General features: G+C 45.6%; 6 protein-coding genes across 6 annotated transcripts; 2 read left to right on the top strand and 4 right to left on the bottom strand.

Moving 5' to 3' along the window:
- Window positions 1-1,149: 1,149 nt before the first annotated feature.
- On the bottom strand, window positions 1,150-2,058 carry N7446_007496 (SDR family NAD(P)-dependent oxidoreductase; the record flags this gene model as incomplete). The annotated part of the gene is made up of 1 exon (XM_058516241.1): window positions 1,150-2,058. One exon carries the CDS (start codon window positions 2,056-2,058, stop codon window positions 1,150-1,152), a length of 909 nt encoding a protein of 302 aa, XP_058373419.1.
- Window positions 2,059-2,988: 930 nt separating this feature from the next.
- Window positions 2,989-4,765, bottom strand: N7446_007495 (terpene synthase family protein; the record flags this gene model as incomplete). Its single annotated transcript, XM_058516240.1, has 10 exons — window positions 2,989-3,142; window positions 3,193-3,309; window positions 3,362-3,667; window positions 3,731-3,820; window positions 3,877-3,936; window positions 4,006-4,099; window positions 4,161-4,355; window positions 4,428-4,446; window positions 4,514-4,637; window positions 4,710-4,765. The coding sequence occupies 10 exons, from the start codon at window positions 4,763-4,765 to the stop codon at window positions 2,989-2,991; spliced, it is 1,215 nt and encodes a 404-aa protein (XP_058373418.1).
- Window positions 4,766-9,101: 4,336 nt separating this feature from the next.
- On the top strand, window positions 9,102-10,978 carry N7446_007494 (uncharacterized protein; the record flags this gene model as incomplete). Its single annotated transcript, XM_058516239.1, has 3 exons — window positions 9,102-10,122; window positions 10,191-10,477; window positions 10,526-10,978. The coding sequence occupies 3 exons, from the start codon at window positions 9,102-9,104 to the stop codon at window positions 10,976-10,978; spliced, it is 1,761 nt and encodes a 586-aa protein (XP_058373417.1).
- A 624-nt stretch (window positions 10,979-11,602) lies between these two features.
- N7446_007493 (ankyrin repeat domain-containing protein) lies at window positions 11,603-12,112 on the bottom strand (the record flags this gene model as incomplete). The annotated part of the gene is made up of 1 exon (XM_058516238.1): window positions 11,603-12,112. One exon carries the CDS (start codon window positions 12,110-12,112, stop codon window positions 11,603-11,605), a length of 510 nt encoding a protein of 169 aa, XP_058373416.1.
- Window positions 12,113-12,538: 426 nt separating this feature from the next.
- Window positions 12,539-13,609, bottom strand: N7446_007492 (ankyrin repeat domain protein; the record flags this gene model as incomplete). The annotated part of the gene is made up of 1 exon (XM_058516237.1): window positions 12,539-13,609. One exon carries the CDS (start codon window positions 13,607-13,609, stop codon window positions 12,539-12,541), a length of 1,071 nt encoding a protein of 356 aa, XP_058373415.1.
- A 1,200-nt stretch (window positions 13,610-14,809) lies between these two features.
- On the top strand, window positions 14,810-15,259 carry N7446_007491 (uncharacterized protein; the record flags this gene model as incomplete). The annotated part of the gene is made up of 2 exons (XM_058516236.1): window positions 14,810-14,962; window positions 15,134-15,259. 2 exons carry the CDS (start codon window positions 14,810-14,812, stop codon window positions 15,257-15,259), a joined length of 279 nt encoding a protein of 92 aa, XP_058373414.1.
- Between the last annotated feature and the right edge of the window lie 248 nt (window positions 15,260-15,507).

Here is a 15,507-nt window from a genome sequence, read left to right as displayed (position 1 = left end):
CCGGGACCATAAAGTAGAATCCGATAATTGCAAGGGTAAAGGTCAACGATATGGGAGCAAGGTTGAAAAATTGCAACAAGGTCCCTATGCTGGTCGGTATCACCCCGAGGACGTTGGAGGTTAAAAGCGCCCAAAAATAAAGGCTTCTGTAGCGCTTAAAGCTCAGTAGAATGAGAATAAGCAACTCCAATGAGTTATACAGCGCGATAGATATGAAAACAATGGCGCTGATGGCGGTAGCCTGGCTGCTGTTATTTGATTCAATCAGTGGGTGTTTCTCAAATTCAGACAACTTGGGGTGCAGAGAGGCACGCAACATACGGGTTGGATATCATGGCGTAACTGTGAGAGGCATAGCGCAGGTAAGACGATACTAGACATTCTCTCGTTTTTAGAAATAATAACTGGGGAGGAACCACATCTGCAGTACATACCCCCTGACCACGTGGAAGTAATGTGGAGAGCACGCGGACCAACCTAATTGGCTAAGTATTAATATTCTGCCTATCGGACCTGGTCCTTTCAGGCCTAATCGCTCATCGAAAGGGGACAAGAAGTCTACGCCACAAAGTGAACAACGCGTCATAGACTCTCCCACCACCTATGAGTCCATATAGTGACATTAATTATGCTTTTAGTATGTCATGATATTATTGGCACCCTGCAGTATTCATACGATCTGGTATCCCACTACCAAGAAGGACGTCGTATCATTGTGCCTTTTGGAGCAGTTGTTACCAATCCGCTCCTGGTGGCGCTGGCGCTCTCTGCACTTCCTTTGCTCATGGGGTTTTACAGTGGTCTTACCGAGGCTTAACTGCTGTGCACGGATACAGTATCGCCATGTCAAGCAAAGCGATCCTAATTGGAAATGTTGTGATATGAGAGTGCGGCTGGTGACACAACATGATTCTTAAAACATCAGAAGGGGTTATTCCGGGGGTTTCGGACAAATTTACGCTAGATTGTGCCTGACATCCCCTAAGAGCATGTTAATGCAATTGAATACCACAACTTATATGTACTGCAGTTACAACAAGTACATGTCGTATTATAATTAAAGCCAGGCGCTGTATTGTAACAACTGGAAACTGTGGCTTCCGATGGGCACACCTGGCAACGGAAAGATAGAAGCAATAAGCAGTGGACTCAAAACACCATCCTCATCTTAAGCTTATCCTGATCGATGATCTCGTCTTTCTTTGCTATGAGTTCCTCCATATCCCATGGACAGCTCACGTATCTTCCACCTAGCCATTCCCTGCGCTCAGCAGCCAACCATGCAATTGTATCGCCAGCTATGTCCGGACGATCGGGCAACGCATCCCGAACCTTTTCCGGCGCACCCTCAGTAATCTTCGTCTTTATCGCTCCAGGATTGACACAAAATGTCAGAAGCCCTTCGTCGCCGTATTCTAATTGTAAAGACTCAGTCCACCTCAGTATCGCAAACTTCGAACTTCGATAACTTCCGCTAACAGGTCGAGCGCTCAATGCACCTGAGGAGGACACATTGATCATTGTGCATAAACCGTCGGACTTAGCACGGGTTGAGAGTTGCATAGGGAGAAACGTGCGAGCCATATTAAAGAGACCCTGAACGTTGACTTCCCATGTTCGCCAGTACACACCTGGGTCTGAATCGAGGATTGGCTTGTATGGTTCCATGTGAGCCGCGTTGTTCACGACAATATCCAGACGTTCGCCAAAGTCCTGTGACACGATGTTATGCATTGCGTGGACGCTGTCCTGCCTTGCAATGTCAACCGTGCAGCTAAGCACCTTGGGCTCTAGGCGACCGGCTTGCGCTGCGGCCAACTTCAACTTCACAACGAGATTGCTTGACACGCCGTGTAGGTCGGCCACTGCTATTGCAGACGCCCCTGCCCGTGCAAAAGCTATGGCGGTAGCATATCCGACTCCATTCTCCCAAGCAGCTCCTGTGATCAGAACGTGTTTCCCGGCTAGATCCAGCTTTAATGGGGAAATGTAGTCGTAGGATGTGGAGTGACGTGTGGCAGTGAAATTGCCACCAGAAAGCTGTCTTCCAGTCGACATTCTCGAATTGTTATTGCAGACGAAAATTTATTTTGGGGGGAGGTGGGGGGGGCGGGGTCGGATTACTGAAGGTAGGCGCTCGAAATCAGTTTCACCAGGGTGTATGGCGAATCCATGTCGACTCTGACAATCTCCATGCCATGGGTAGCTAAAGCTCGGGCTTTGATACTAAATAGGGTCCCTAGTCACTGCACAGACACACGAGTAGGCACTTTATGTATATTTGTCTTTGGATCGAAGGATGGCAGATCCAGCTGGTTGACTCGCAAAAGCCAGTGCGGTTTGCTTCCGATTTATACTTGCCATTCTCGGAATTAGAGACGACTCGGAACAAGTCAGCAACACCAACTCATACATTCACCAAAAGAGATAAAGGTTGATACCGTATGGATGGAGCGAAACATCGAGGAGCAAACAGCATGATGTAGACATGTTCTATAACAATAAAGTGTATAGAACTGAAGAAGGACGGAAATTATAGAAAACGAGGACGGTGGAAGGCATCCGTCGGTCAGCAACGCAAGTGCAAAAACCGGGATGCCTAGACATTGAGAAAAAGCAACAGACGGACGAAAATGAAATTGAAACCACTAAGCCTAAGGAGGAGGGAAAAGAAAAGCTTCCGGCCAGCAATCAGAAGAGAGCCCAAAATGACGAACGGCGAATAAGAGAAGAGCCGGGGAGGCAGCCAAAGCTAGCGGGCAGGTCGGGCAGGGTTGTAAACCTTTTCACTCCGTTCCTTCATTTCAGGGCAAATGAAATCCTCCATCCGTCCATCCACCCACTGCATGGAGCGAAAACACAACGTTGTTATTTTCGATAGAACAACCTAGAGATATGCAAAGCAACAATCAGGTAGAAATTTGAGCGTAGCATAACTAGGATAACCTCAAAAATATTGCATCAACCCACTCAAAATTTCTCGATGTATCAAACATGGCAAGTTATCATGCGAGTTACCTCAATTGACCCGCCCAGTTTGGAGGCAATGGATATAACGAATTTCCAGAACGCGATCCCAAGGCTGAGATAGTCGAAATAGCCATCAACATGATCAATGGACTGAACGGAACCAAACTCAAGGCTATATTCTGTATAGGAAGTCGTAGCAGCCTAAGATGGATTCCCAAAGACTTGAGTCCTTTGGCAAAGCCGACGGCTTTTGACAGGGGCTTTGGAACGGCAATCGTAAATGTTATAGCGCCGTTGGCATCGCGCTCCCAGGGCTCCACATAGCGATGGCCACAGTAGCTGCAATTATTGTTTAATATACATTATCAAATGTAGGGGCCAAAAAGCGTACCTCCAATGGGCAAGGCCCATTGCAACATCTTGACAACCGCGAATGAATGCCTGTGAGACACTCTTTGGTATCTTGTGTGAATTTTTGCAGGCGTTTAAATCAAAGTTGCGTAAACCCATCGCTTCATTAAGTGCCAAGGCATAACTTTGTTGCATGGCCATGTTGCAGTCAATATCGCGATTCAGCATCAAAACAGGAATCAGGTTTTCGATTTGACCATCATGCTGTAATCTTTCAGTCTTGGCTCCACTAGAGGAGTGAGGAAACCCTACAATTTCTTTGCGCATTGAAAACATGTCATTGGTTCTGAAAGTCAGGTCAATAAGTCTCCACAGGTGGGGTTACTACGACATAATGATAGGGACTCACATATGAACAAAGTAAGAAGTATGTTTCCATAGGTCCTTCATGCATTGCACCTGAACATCCTCTCTGGTAACGTCTACCCCATAAATGAACCTTGACAGGTGAGCCGGTCTGCTCCCATTTAGACTAGAGGAATGAGGGATCCATACGGAATGGTAGCGATCACAGAATACACCCCCGCCGTGGCCTCGCGTCGTTCCCAGTATTGGCTGTTGCACGATATTAGAGGATTCAGTTTCTCATTTATTCAAGGCAACTTGTATGCGAAGAATACTCACTTCAGGGAGGGCACGCGCTCACTAAAGATACTGTTCATGTTGTCAAGACTTTCAACATATCGCAGCATTTCGTCGCATAGGATTTCGCGAGTCTCTATATAGACTTTAGAGAAGTGATCCATGCAATAAGTTGAATTTTCAAATCATTTACCGACCCTTCGAACAAACTTCTTTGATGTGATGGCCGACCTCGTCCCAGCAACGTAAGCTTTTCTCTAGCTCCGTGCCAAAAGCCGAAAGATTTGGGACATCTCCTTCGTCAACAAGAATGAACTTGAAGTATTGAATACTGGCTTTTCTATAGGCCCCAAGGACCTGTGTGTCATATTTCAGGGTACCACAGTCAAAGACTATTTATCAGACAGCACAGTTAGTGAGGTTGTAACAAAACATATTCTTGATAGTCAGTAAAGAGAACATACTGTCGTCATACACGAAGTACTTATGAGGTAAAAAAGTTTGAGTCATCAGATATGAACTATTTCAAATATGTTCGAGGTGCACTAACCCAAGCAAAAAACTTAGCGGCTGTGCAAAGTACGTCGTATGATGCGCTTGCACACCAAACAGCGGCAAACACACCAAAATCCGCTGCCTTAAGCTTTTGAGCCGTGCGCTTGTCATCCACCCACCTAAATATAGCATCAGTCACCTTGAGACGTCGTTACTAAGATAAAGATATGGAGCATCAAAGCGTAACACACCTTTCAATCCAAGGATTAAGAACTTCATCCCTAGATCTTTGATATTCATCATGCATTCGGGGATTCCATTCCGGGAGCAAAGAATATATGTTTGGAATGGTGACTATTTGACCTTGAAGGGACTCTCTGAGTGACTCGTGAGGTTTACCCATGACTGAAGTATTCGTTTTCTGTCCAAAAAATAGGGCTGGGGAAGCTGTTAAGTGAAGTGTACTTTACATTCAAGCCCTAACCTCAATTTATATAAGCTAAGGAATGAAAAGTTAGCCCGTTTCAGGGTCGGAGGACAACACTTCCATCCCGTCACCGCCACTATCATTTGGAGGATGTGGAAGAGTTAAAATCCCCTTACATTAATCCTACGTGTCGTGGCGTTTCCTGTACTTAATTGACAGTCTTCACGGTGAGAGAGCAATATATACACGGCAGCACCTAAGTAGATTCTTACGAAATGCGGTCAAATAGACAAGCTGTAACAGATAAAGTTCTGTTCATGGGAATTTCACCGGCCAGGTGGGCTACTTTCCATTTACCATGAGGCTTGGCTTTTACATATAGAGTTTCACATCAACAGGCACATATGCAGATCAGTAGGCGCCGGCCGAAATCGATCGCCGGTGAAAATTAGCCACATCATATAGCGGTCTCGATCTCAATATCTTGTCTTCAGACACGAGAAAACCTGCTGCTGGTGCCGACCCGAGATCGTTTTGTGATGATTGATCGGCGTGTCACAAGATCTTAAGAAAAATTGCTTCTCGAGGCAATTAATACGTGTCCGTATACGCAGCGAAAGCTGATGGCATAGAGATACGAGAATTTCTATATATATATTGCTATCCGAGGCTGTCAACAATAGCAGACTAAAGGTGATAAATCGTTAACTAAGGTACTTGCTCTTAAAATAATACATATTGTAGTGGTGGAACCCGTGACTGTAGCGTATTATTGGCCAAGGTGTCGCAAATGCCCTAGGAAGCTTGCATGCAGTCTTCTCCTTCTAGGAAGGGCATCCATCCATCATCAATATGAACACAGTTTTTCCACCAGATTCTTCATTCATGATATAGCTTCAAGATCAGTACCTCAGTCGCTTCCTGAGACTACTCTCCACGTCTACGGTGGGCATGGGAGTGGTTGGTTGTCTTCTCTCCATTGATATTGACCCGTCTGCTATATCGGACTGCAATCGAGCCATCCCCATTTCAATATATGATATTCAGGTTTATGGAAAAGCACTTGGCCGTAGGAAAACTCGAGTACCAATTTTATACTCACGCAATAATTTCTGGATGTTAGTTCCTCTATCTCAGGAAAAAAAAAAAAAAAAATTCGGGCTCCGAAATTACCTGAAATACTGTGACTTGTTGAAAGCCTTTGCTAAGACCAGTGTGGGTCTTAAAACGGCTAAGATGGATGGTGATCCACTGATGGCGGGTCTTGGATATCCTTCTGCAACAACTAATGGAGTCATTAAAGAGCAGTCATGTGAGTTCTCCACATCTTGTACGTCTCTTTTGTTTACTTGCTTTGAACTAATTCGGAATCTCAGCGACGGAAAATACCCCGAATTTTGAAGTTCACCCCAAGATGTATCTTGGAGCGTTTCTCTATCGAGGCTCGGTAATAAGACTACTGATTGAGGGCCTTAGATCCTGACTAGGCCCAATACGGGAATAAGACTTTAGAGCTCCTTTATCGTCCTGTCACACTGCTACGAACACTGCCGCATTAGGACTAGGCCTATGCATAAATACCGGACCTGTAACTCAAGCCCATAATATACATTTCCCTTCCAGGTGCTCTAAAATAGGTCAGTAATAAATCTGCCTTAGGGTCGGCGCACATGCCTAGGTGTTCCGGTCTCAATCGGCTAGAATTAACATGCAGGTAGAGATAGGAGGCGTCAATGTTCAGCAAGTTATATGCAGTCAATAATACGTGCCAGGATATTCTGTGCACTTGTGCATTTCCACTGCAGTTTGCCGTAAACCGTGGCGCTGGGTCCGCTTGCTGCACCTACCGCAGTCATTCTAGACGATTAATTACGTGGTCAAAATGTAGAGCCCTGTGTTCTCTTCATCAATGAGCCGAACGCCTTCCAGGACCTGCAAGCATCGGTAAGAAAAACGTAGACCGCCAACTTGCTGCCTGCGCAGATCATGCCCCGAGCCCTTCAAGTAGGGCAAAACTTGGCTCTGCCCATTATAGCTACCAGGCTTGAGGAGCTTGGTGAAATTCTTCACAGATATGTGCAATCGAAAGAAACAATCGAATTACAGGATTATTTTATCTTCTTGGCGGTTAATTATCTCAAGTTTCTTCTCCGATCTCGTCCCTATCAGGATTACAGACGAAAGCTGACAAACAGCCAGGCAAACATAACTTCAGAAGTAAGTTTCGGTGTATCTAAAAGTCTAAACACAGACAGGAAGGTCATCAAAGCCACAGCCGATCTATTCCATACGTTCAATATGAACGCAATATTCTGTATGGTATTCCTTCCTCGGAGCTCAGGTCCACATCTAAGCTAACAGCCACCACTAATTAGTTCAATATTTTCCGCTTCTTGGAAAATATGTCGATATAGTTTCTCCTCGCTTTATGAAGATACTTGCCCCCGAGTATTCGGATTTAAGGAATGTAAGCTTCAATGTGCTTCTAAATCTAAAAAATAGCTGTTATTGATTGACTGTGCCAGGATTGCGAGAGACACCTTCAATCCATTCGCAAACGACGAAGTGAAGGCCATTTTGTCTCGCATCGCGGCCAGCAAACACTGTGCGATGCAATTCTTGATTGCCCACCGGAGAGGCTCTGGAAGCCCGTCGATGATGACTATATCATAAATAACGCCATTTTTTTTCTATTTTGCCGGGACCACTAGCCTCTCCTATACGTTGCACGGTGCAGCGTTCCATATTATCACTCATCCACCAGTTCTAGCAAGATTGAAAAGAGAACTGAAGGATTCGGAGGTGCATATAAAGAGCTGGGATTTCAAGGCGATGTAAAGTATGGAGTACCTGGTGAGTGGTATCACCCACTAAGTATGCCAGGCTCTCATATAACTAAACGAGATAGAATGCGATTATCAACGAAACAATGCGATTCACACCTGCTATACCTGGATTTTTCGCCAGAGTCATTCCAAAGGGAGGAGTTGTGGCAGCTGGCCAGTTTATTCCAGGAGGAGTGAGAAACTTACATACTGTATCTGCTCTAACTTCCTAACCGAAAATAGACTTCATTCTCGATCGTCCACGAAAGTATCAACATGGATGCAGGCATATTCCCTGAACCGGGTGTATTCAAACCAGAAAGATGGCTGGGGGAGTCAGGACGGACATTGAATAAATGGGTCATTCCCTTTGGGAAAGGAAGGCATTATTGCATTGGGCAAAAGTAAGGACTTTCTATCCCCTCCCAATTTGATATATAATAGGATATTTACTACCATCTTCAGGCTGGCAATAGCTCAACTGTACGGCTGTCTTGCATACATCTTCTCTGAGTTTGAACTAGAACTGGCTGATCCAGAAGCTTCAACTATGCAATGGGACTGTTACCTTTCCAGCGTCAGTCGGACGCCACTCAATGTCAAAGTCAGAAATAGGACATCCTCTTCGTGTTAAAGATATTATCAATGAACCCCTCTTTTTTCGTCAATGTTGCCGATAAAGGAAGATTCGAGTACAGTATTTAATCAGCAATGTGCACTAACGGCTTCCAGCCACTTTAAACCGAGACTACGTACGTCAAATCTATTTTCACGTCCGTCAGGTTTATGATTTCGGCGACCAAAATTATCCAAAGCAGTCATCACTTTACTGTATCTAGCTCGAGAATCATATCAAAAGGAAACCACAAGAGGATTCGAAAATACGGCAAAAGTTTCCTGATTATCATAATCAAACGAGCCATGGTGTCCTTATGGAGGTTTGATGCACGCTTGAGGCCCGAAATGCATTTTGCCACTCAGATCAGGTCAAGTGCATTATCCTCTACGGTGAATGTAACTGTACGATTGTGGGACATGGCGATCAACGAGAAGCATGTTACGTGTCTGAAAAAGTGAGCGGGTCCTTCGATTAGCTTGGAGAACGCATCACATGCGAGTGGAGGAATTCCAAGTATCCAGGACGCAGGGAGATGACCGCGTAGCTGAGCCCTTTGACCGCTATTTTGGATATTACTGGTATCGCATCATCGTGGCATACCAGTGAAATTATAAAAAGGTCATTTTAACTATACCCGAAGGAATCCCAGAGGGTTGAACTCATTACGCGGCTCATATTGCCCTCTACGGCATTTTTTGGAACTCTATACTTGATTCTTCATCTCTCAATATATTTCCAATTTAAACGGCAAAATCGATAACCTGCCAGCACTATGGCCGTCTCCATGTCCACGACTCAAGACCTTACACGGCGTGCTAAGAAGCTTGTTCATCGGATAGCCACTGCTGTGGAAACAGATCATGGATTTTCCTCCATGGCATACTCGATCTACGACACAGCATGGGTATCAATGATCATCAAGAAGGGCGGGAAAGGCCCCAGTTGGCTTTTCACTGAATGTTTTGATTTCCTGCTCGAAAAGCAACGCGGCAATGGCGAGTGGTCTTCCTTCAGCACGACTGACTCAACACGCACTCCTTCGGCCAGCATTCTGATTCCCGATACCATCATTCATACTCTTGCGGGACTGCTCGCTTTGTGCGTGCATTCCCAAAATAGAGATTGCATAAATGGCACATTGCCATACAACTTATCAAGCCGTATCTCTCGTGCAAAGGAATCGGTCAATGCCCAGCTCCAAAAGTGGAATGTGTCTGAGACAACCCATTTTGGATTCCAGCTACTTATCCCCGTCCTTCTACAGAGACTCAAGGACGAGCAAGGAATCTCATTTACTTTCCCTGGTGAAGAAGAGCTCTTATTTATGTTTAACGACGCCCGGCAGATGGACGTTGAGTGGTTATATACCGAGAAATGCAGTGTACCTTTGCTCTGCTATGAAGGATTCCTGGGGAAGATAGACTTCGCACGAATTGGTCATCAGATATCAGCTGAAGGTCTTGGCGCTATGCCGGCATCGACCGCGGCGTACCTGCTGTACGCACCGGTTTGGAGCAACGAGTGCGAGGAATACCTACGTAACGTTGTATACAACGGAAGCGGCCAAGGAACAGGTGGGGTGGCGTCAATATTCCCTTTGACGACCTTTGAGTCAAGCTGGGTGAGATTCCATTTCGACTCTTTGTTAAGTACACAAAGTAACAATTTCAAGGTCTTGACAACATTGCTCGAAAATGGATTTAGTACTCACGAGCTGGGCAAAGATAATGTGGACACGATTATCCGATTCCTCAGCAAGCAGCTCGACTTGAATGGTGGCCGGGTTGGTGCGAGTAAGTGTCATTCCCCTTTATCATTAGCAGCTGCTCTCTCAAAGCAATAGTATGTTGATGTCCTATAGCTACCATGTGGGTGCCGGACGCCGATGATACGGGCAGAGCACTGACTGCACTCTATTTGCACGGTGATAACCCCAATCTTGACAGCCTGATCAGCAACCATGAAGTCGATACGTACTTTCAAACATTCTTCGGCCGCATTCCCAACGAAGTTCCTAGCATCAGTGTTAACTCCAACGTGCTCAATGCACTACTTTCCAGTCCAGACCCTCCAAAACAACAAATCAACAAATGTGTTAAGTACCTCTGCGATAGCTGGAGAAACGATACTGTCCCCGGTGATCATTGGGTGGGTTTTTACCTTCCGCTGCGATGACGGCATGTTAATCTAGCTTAGAATACCTCAGAGTATTATGCGATCCTTCACATGACCTTCAGCCTGGTGAAACTTCGAATTGCCAACTCGCAAGATATTATCTATACGGAGAGTAACGTGGTGGAGATAGTGGATTCCACGCTGTCAAAGTGCAGAGAATACACGCTCAAAACTCAAAATAAGGATGGTTCGTGGGGGAAACGACACTCCAGCGAAGAATCTGCCTACGCTGTTTTAATCCTGGCCAACCTTGTCAAGCTCGGTGGCAAGACTAAAGATCAACGTAATATCTGCCTCAGCATCGAGTCTGGTAAGAGATATCTGGAACAATGGAAGGGACCTGATCCGAGCGACCTGGTATGGACAGGGAAGGTGTGGCTGGCAGATCTGTTCATTCAAGAGGCGTATGTTCTCTCAGCACTGAGGATTGATATCAGTCCATTTGCAGTCAGCGGACGAAAGAGTAAGCTGTGATTCTGAGGAGTTGACTTTATCGTGTTCTTGGGAGAAACCTGGAAAAGGGAGGTTTTGCGTAGAATTGCGGTCGCTATGAAAATACCTTGAAAGTACCCGAATTTCGGATAAATTAGTAATTTAACTTTTATTATTCTTTTTGATAATGAGGAACGATCACATTAAGTGACTAACTTATCACCAGAAGTGTTAGAGGTGACCGATGGTAAAATAGTCAAATGTGTGCAACCACCAATCTACACCAAACAAAATAGAGCAATTCAGATCTAGCTGAGTGGGACACCCTCTTAACAAGCTGCAAGACATGGTCAATATCTTTGTAAGTTTGTATGCCATCGCAAAGAGGCCGTAGGAACGCAGGATATGGCCTTTATCGGAGAAACGAACCGTTTTGCTTGACCGTCCGTTGCTGCTGTAAAACACATGTGCCTTTAACCTCCCCTCGGAAATGATCACACCCGAGGTCTCATCGCATGTTTCCAGGATTGAGCTTTGGAAAAGAGCCTTTGTCCTTGCATCACCACGCTTTGAACCTGTCTTTAATTAGACCATTCATCAAGGCTTGCGTCGCATCTAGCTCTAATTCATCTCGTTCCTTCGAATTACTCTCAACGAACGTCATGGCTATGCTAATGCCTCTCGTAGCATCTGCTCCATCGTTTCTAGGCCCCCAACTTCTGCTAAATCAAGCGGCGTGCATGCGTCGAAGGAATCAATACCAGGGTCAACACCAGCATCTAATAGGGTCCGGACGGTGCTTTCATGTTCGTTTTCAACCGCCCAATGCAGAGCCGTCCAGCCATTATAATCTTGAAGATTCCTTATTTCACTTTTTCCCAAAAGGACCTTGGCAATTTCATCCTCGCCCTCCTGGGTAGCAAGATGCAATGCCGTCTTTCCCTCGTTGTCCCTGGCAGACCTATCAGCCTCCGTATTGAGAACAAGTTCAAGAACTTTAATATGACTCCCTAGAACGGCTCGGTGCAGCGCTGTATATCCGCTTGAATCTCTGAAAGACAGATCAATACTATGTACGATGAGAAGTTGAACCACCAATTCGTGCCTAGCTTCTGCAGCCTCCAAAAAGGCTTCCTTGACGGTCTCGTTAAGGGTGGTACCGAGATCAAGAAGCATATTTGCGATCGTCACATATCCATGGAGTACTGCATAGTATAACGGAGACCGACTATCGATATCTCTGGCGTCTGATCTGACTTTGATACTTAGCAACATTTTCACCGTATCCTTATGTCCTTCCTTAGCTGTATAATGCAGAGCTGTGCGGAGTCTGTTGTCGGTGAGATGTGGATTGCTGCCCCGTTGGATAAGCAATTGAACGATAGCCTTATGTCTATTTTGAGCGGCTAAGTGCAGCGCTGATTTCCCGTTTTGATTTTGAATCTGGTCGATGGCCCCGGCTTCCAATAAAGCTGTCGTTATACCAACATGGCCCTCGTTAGCTGCCTAATGTATCGGAGTCTACCCTGTATGGCTGAGAGCATGTATATCAGCCTTGTGATTCAGCAAAATAGGAACTATCTCTTTATGTCCCTTTGCTGCCTAATGTAAGGGGGTCTGTTTCTTGTTATTTATGCTATCGACATGCGCTCTAGCTTCTATTAGCATATCGGCGATTGTTGCTTCCCCTGAAAGGACAGCGAAATATAGTGGCGTGGTCCTATCCTTATCTGGAATTGAAGGACTACTTCCGGTAGCTAGAAGCAGCCGCACGATTGCGACCTGACCGGCGCCACTGGCTTGAAGAAGAGGGGTTTTCCTATCTAAACTTTGAGCAGACACATTCGCCCTAGCTTTTAGGAGAAGCTGGACAACGTCAACGAAACCTATTGAAGATGCCTGGTGCAGTGGCGTAGCATTTTCGTGACCTTGTAGAGAAGGGTCTGCTCCCTTATCTAGAAGCTCCTGTACGATAGCAACATAACCGTTGTAGGCAGCGAGGTGTAATGGTGAGTCGCCTTTTTTATCTTGAATGGCGACGGTTGCTCTAGCACAAAGTAGCACCCGAGCTATCTCAAGATGCCCTTCCGAAACAGCTAAATGAAGAGGCGTATGACCATGGGCATTCTTGACATTAATGGGAGCTCCGTGGCTTAGTAGTATCTCTGCAATCCGGCTATATCCCTTGATAGCAGCCGTATGTAGAGTCGTCATTTGAGCCTGGCCGATCCTTATATCCGTAATGATGGCTCCTTTGTTTAAGAGAACCTCTATAACGCGATTATATCCCGTTATAATGGCAAGATCTAGTGGACTTAGTCCATTTTTACGACGTGCATTGATATCGGCTCCTATATCAATGAGTAAAGATGCCACGTTGCAGTGCCCAAAAGCAGCGGCAAAGTGCAATGGCGTGGTTCCCTTATCATTAGCGGCGTAGGGATCGGCTCCTCCCTCCAGATAATGTTGGACAATGCTTATATGTCCATATGTAACTGCAGAAAACAATATCGTTCGTCTATGTTCGCGGAGACTAGATGAGTACGCTGAGACAGCGATTTGGGCGAACCCCTCCGCGGCTTGCGCGAGAGCCACGACATCTGTGGGTTCCAAATACTCAAATAGTTCCAGAACGATCTCTGGGGGAAGTGGGAGCCCCCACCAGCGGCCCATGTCGAGTGCGGTTTCAGTAAGAGTAAGAATAAGCAAAAGTTGAGTCCGAGTGGCCAGTGGCCCTATCTTGGAGAGAATACGAGATTTAGACCCATCACGTGCGGAAGAGACGCGGTGTGCCAAGAGGGAACACAACTCGAATAGAATTTAGAAGATCTTTTTTCCTAGATATACTCTCATCCAAAGTAGCCTAAATCAATGTTGAAGATCAATAGTAGATCTGATTTTTGAATAGTTATAACTGCATGCCTACTTCTATTATTTGCATGACCATAATCCTCCTTGCGCAGCCGATCCCGTTATACCCCTCCCTCCATAGCTGATCACACAAAATTTGCCTTTCCCATCTCTATCCATACGTTACATCGTTATCACCAACCGATCAACTTTGCCTCTAGATGTCATTTGGAAGACTCGGTCTACCAAAATGGCTTACCTCAAGATGGTAAGCGATACTGGAGATTCCGAAACAAAAACTATACTATTGAGCCTTGCCTATCACCTTGAACCAAAATGGACCCTCAGGATGCACCAAGCTCTCTGTAGTAAAGCGACTGCGAGATGCAGAAGGGAGTAGTTGACATTCTGCCAGTTCTCTTTATCTGTCTCACAATCTAAAAAAAGAATCTGATATTATTACGGAAAGGCATAAAACATGTCATTTTTACGTATCATGTGATTAGGGTTTGAAAAGAGCATCTCTGTTTCCGACATGTTATGGAAGGCGAAGTCGGGCGTCACTGTACAACGCCACCAGGAGACGGGGCCCGCTTATTTAGCTTAAGAGGGCTAAGCCGGAAACGGTAATAAAGTCATCACACCAACTCGCGGGTTTAAATTATGGAACGGGGAAGGAAACCAGATCTATATCACAAATATTCTTGAGAAGTCCGATTGCTTTGAAATACAAAAACTAAAGTCGTTCTAAATTTTACTCTCGTGCCGTCTCCAATATGACCCAATTTTGGGTGTAAACAGGCCAAAGACGCTAATATTTTAAATATAATATGTTCTATGCATTTCCATGACCTACTACATCGGCTCAATTATCACAACAATATGTCAGTCTAACATTCTGGTATAGATGGCTTGAGCGGTAAGATTTGATACTTCGCTCATTATTCCTTTATATAGTGCAGGTTTGTGCGAATAATTATCAATGTTACTTCATGTCGTCGGTTAGGGGCTCCTTTCAAGAGCATGATGGAAGTTATACTGGTAGACCTCAATGAGGATGTGGGCATCGGCACGAAGCGTGGGGGACATGTTTTCACTTTGCGTGGGGAAGCCAAGTATGCGTCTGAGAAGGAGCTTAAGGAGCCCTGCGTTGACGAGCTCGCGCAGGTTGGACCTGTAAGTGACGGGCAGAACAAGCATGTTGCCAAACTGCCTGCAGAAGAAAAAGAAAATGTTAGTATAGTCTTCCAATTCTGCGGTTTTCCTCACTTGATCTGGTTTTCTTACGCGTCGGCTGTGCTGAATATGTTGATTACCACCAACTGATGTCCGCCTACATATGTTCAGCAGTGTGTGCACGTCGCGGTGGGTGTTCAGTATGCACAGGTTATTCGATGGCAGACCCGGACTCCGGCAGCCGCTGACGGGACCGGCCCAGCACCCTTTGGCGCTATGACCGATATCAAGATATAGTGAAGAGAGCTAGCTATATGAGATTTGCTCTGGAGTAATCGTTCCCAACTGGTCTGATACCTGAGATATTCCAAGTCTTCGTTTTGGCGATTAAATTGTTGTTCTTTGAAAACTCCGAACTGCGGGGAAAGTGCCATTCAAGCTTTTTTTTCTTCTTCCCCCTGCTGCATTTACCCAGGGGACATGAAATCCTGTCAGCAATGTCGAGATACCAAGCGCAAGTGTTTGCCCAGCAAGGGCAGTGATAC

This window comes from Penicillium canescens, assembly GCF_028828765.1.
Source record: "Penicillium canescens strain IBT 15451 chromosome Unknown utg000004l_segment0_segment0, whole genome shotgun sequence".
Classification (NCBI taxonomy): Eukaryota; Fungi; Ascomycota; class Eurotiomycetes; order Eurotiales; family Aspergillaceae; genus Penicillium; species Penicillium canescens.
Note: the sequence above shows the minus strand (reverse complement) of the source record. Positions and strands in the feature narration are given on the sequence as shown.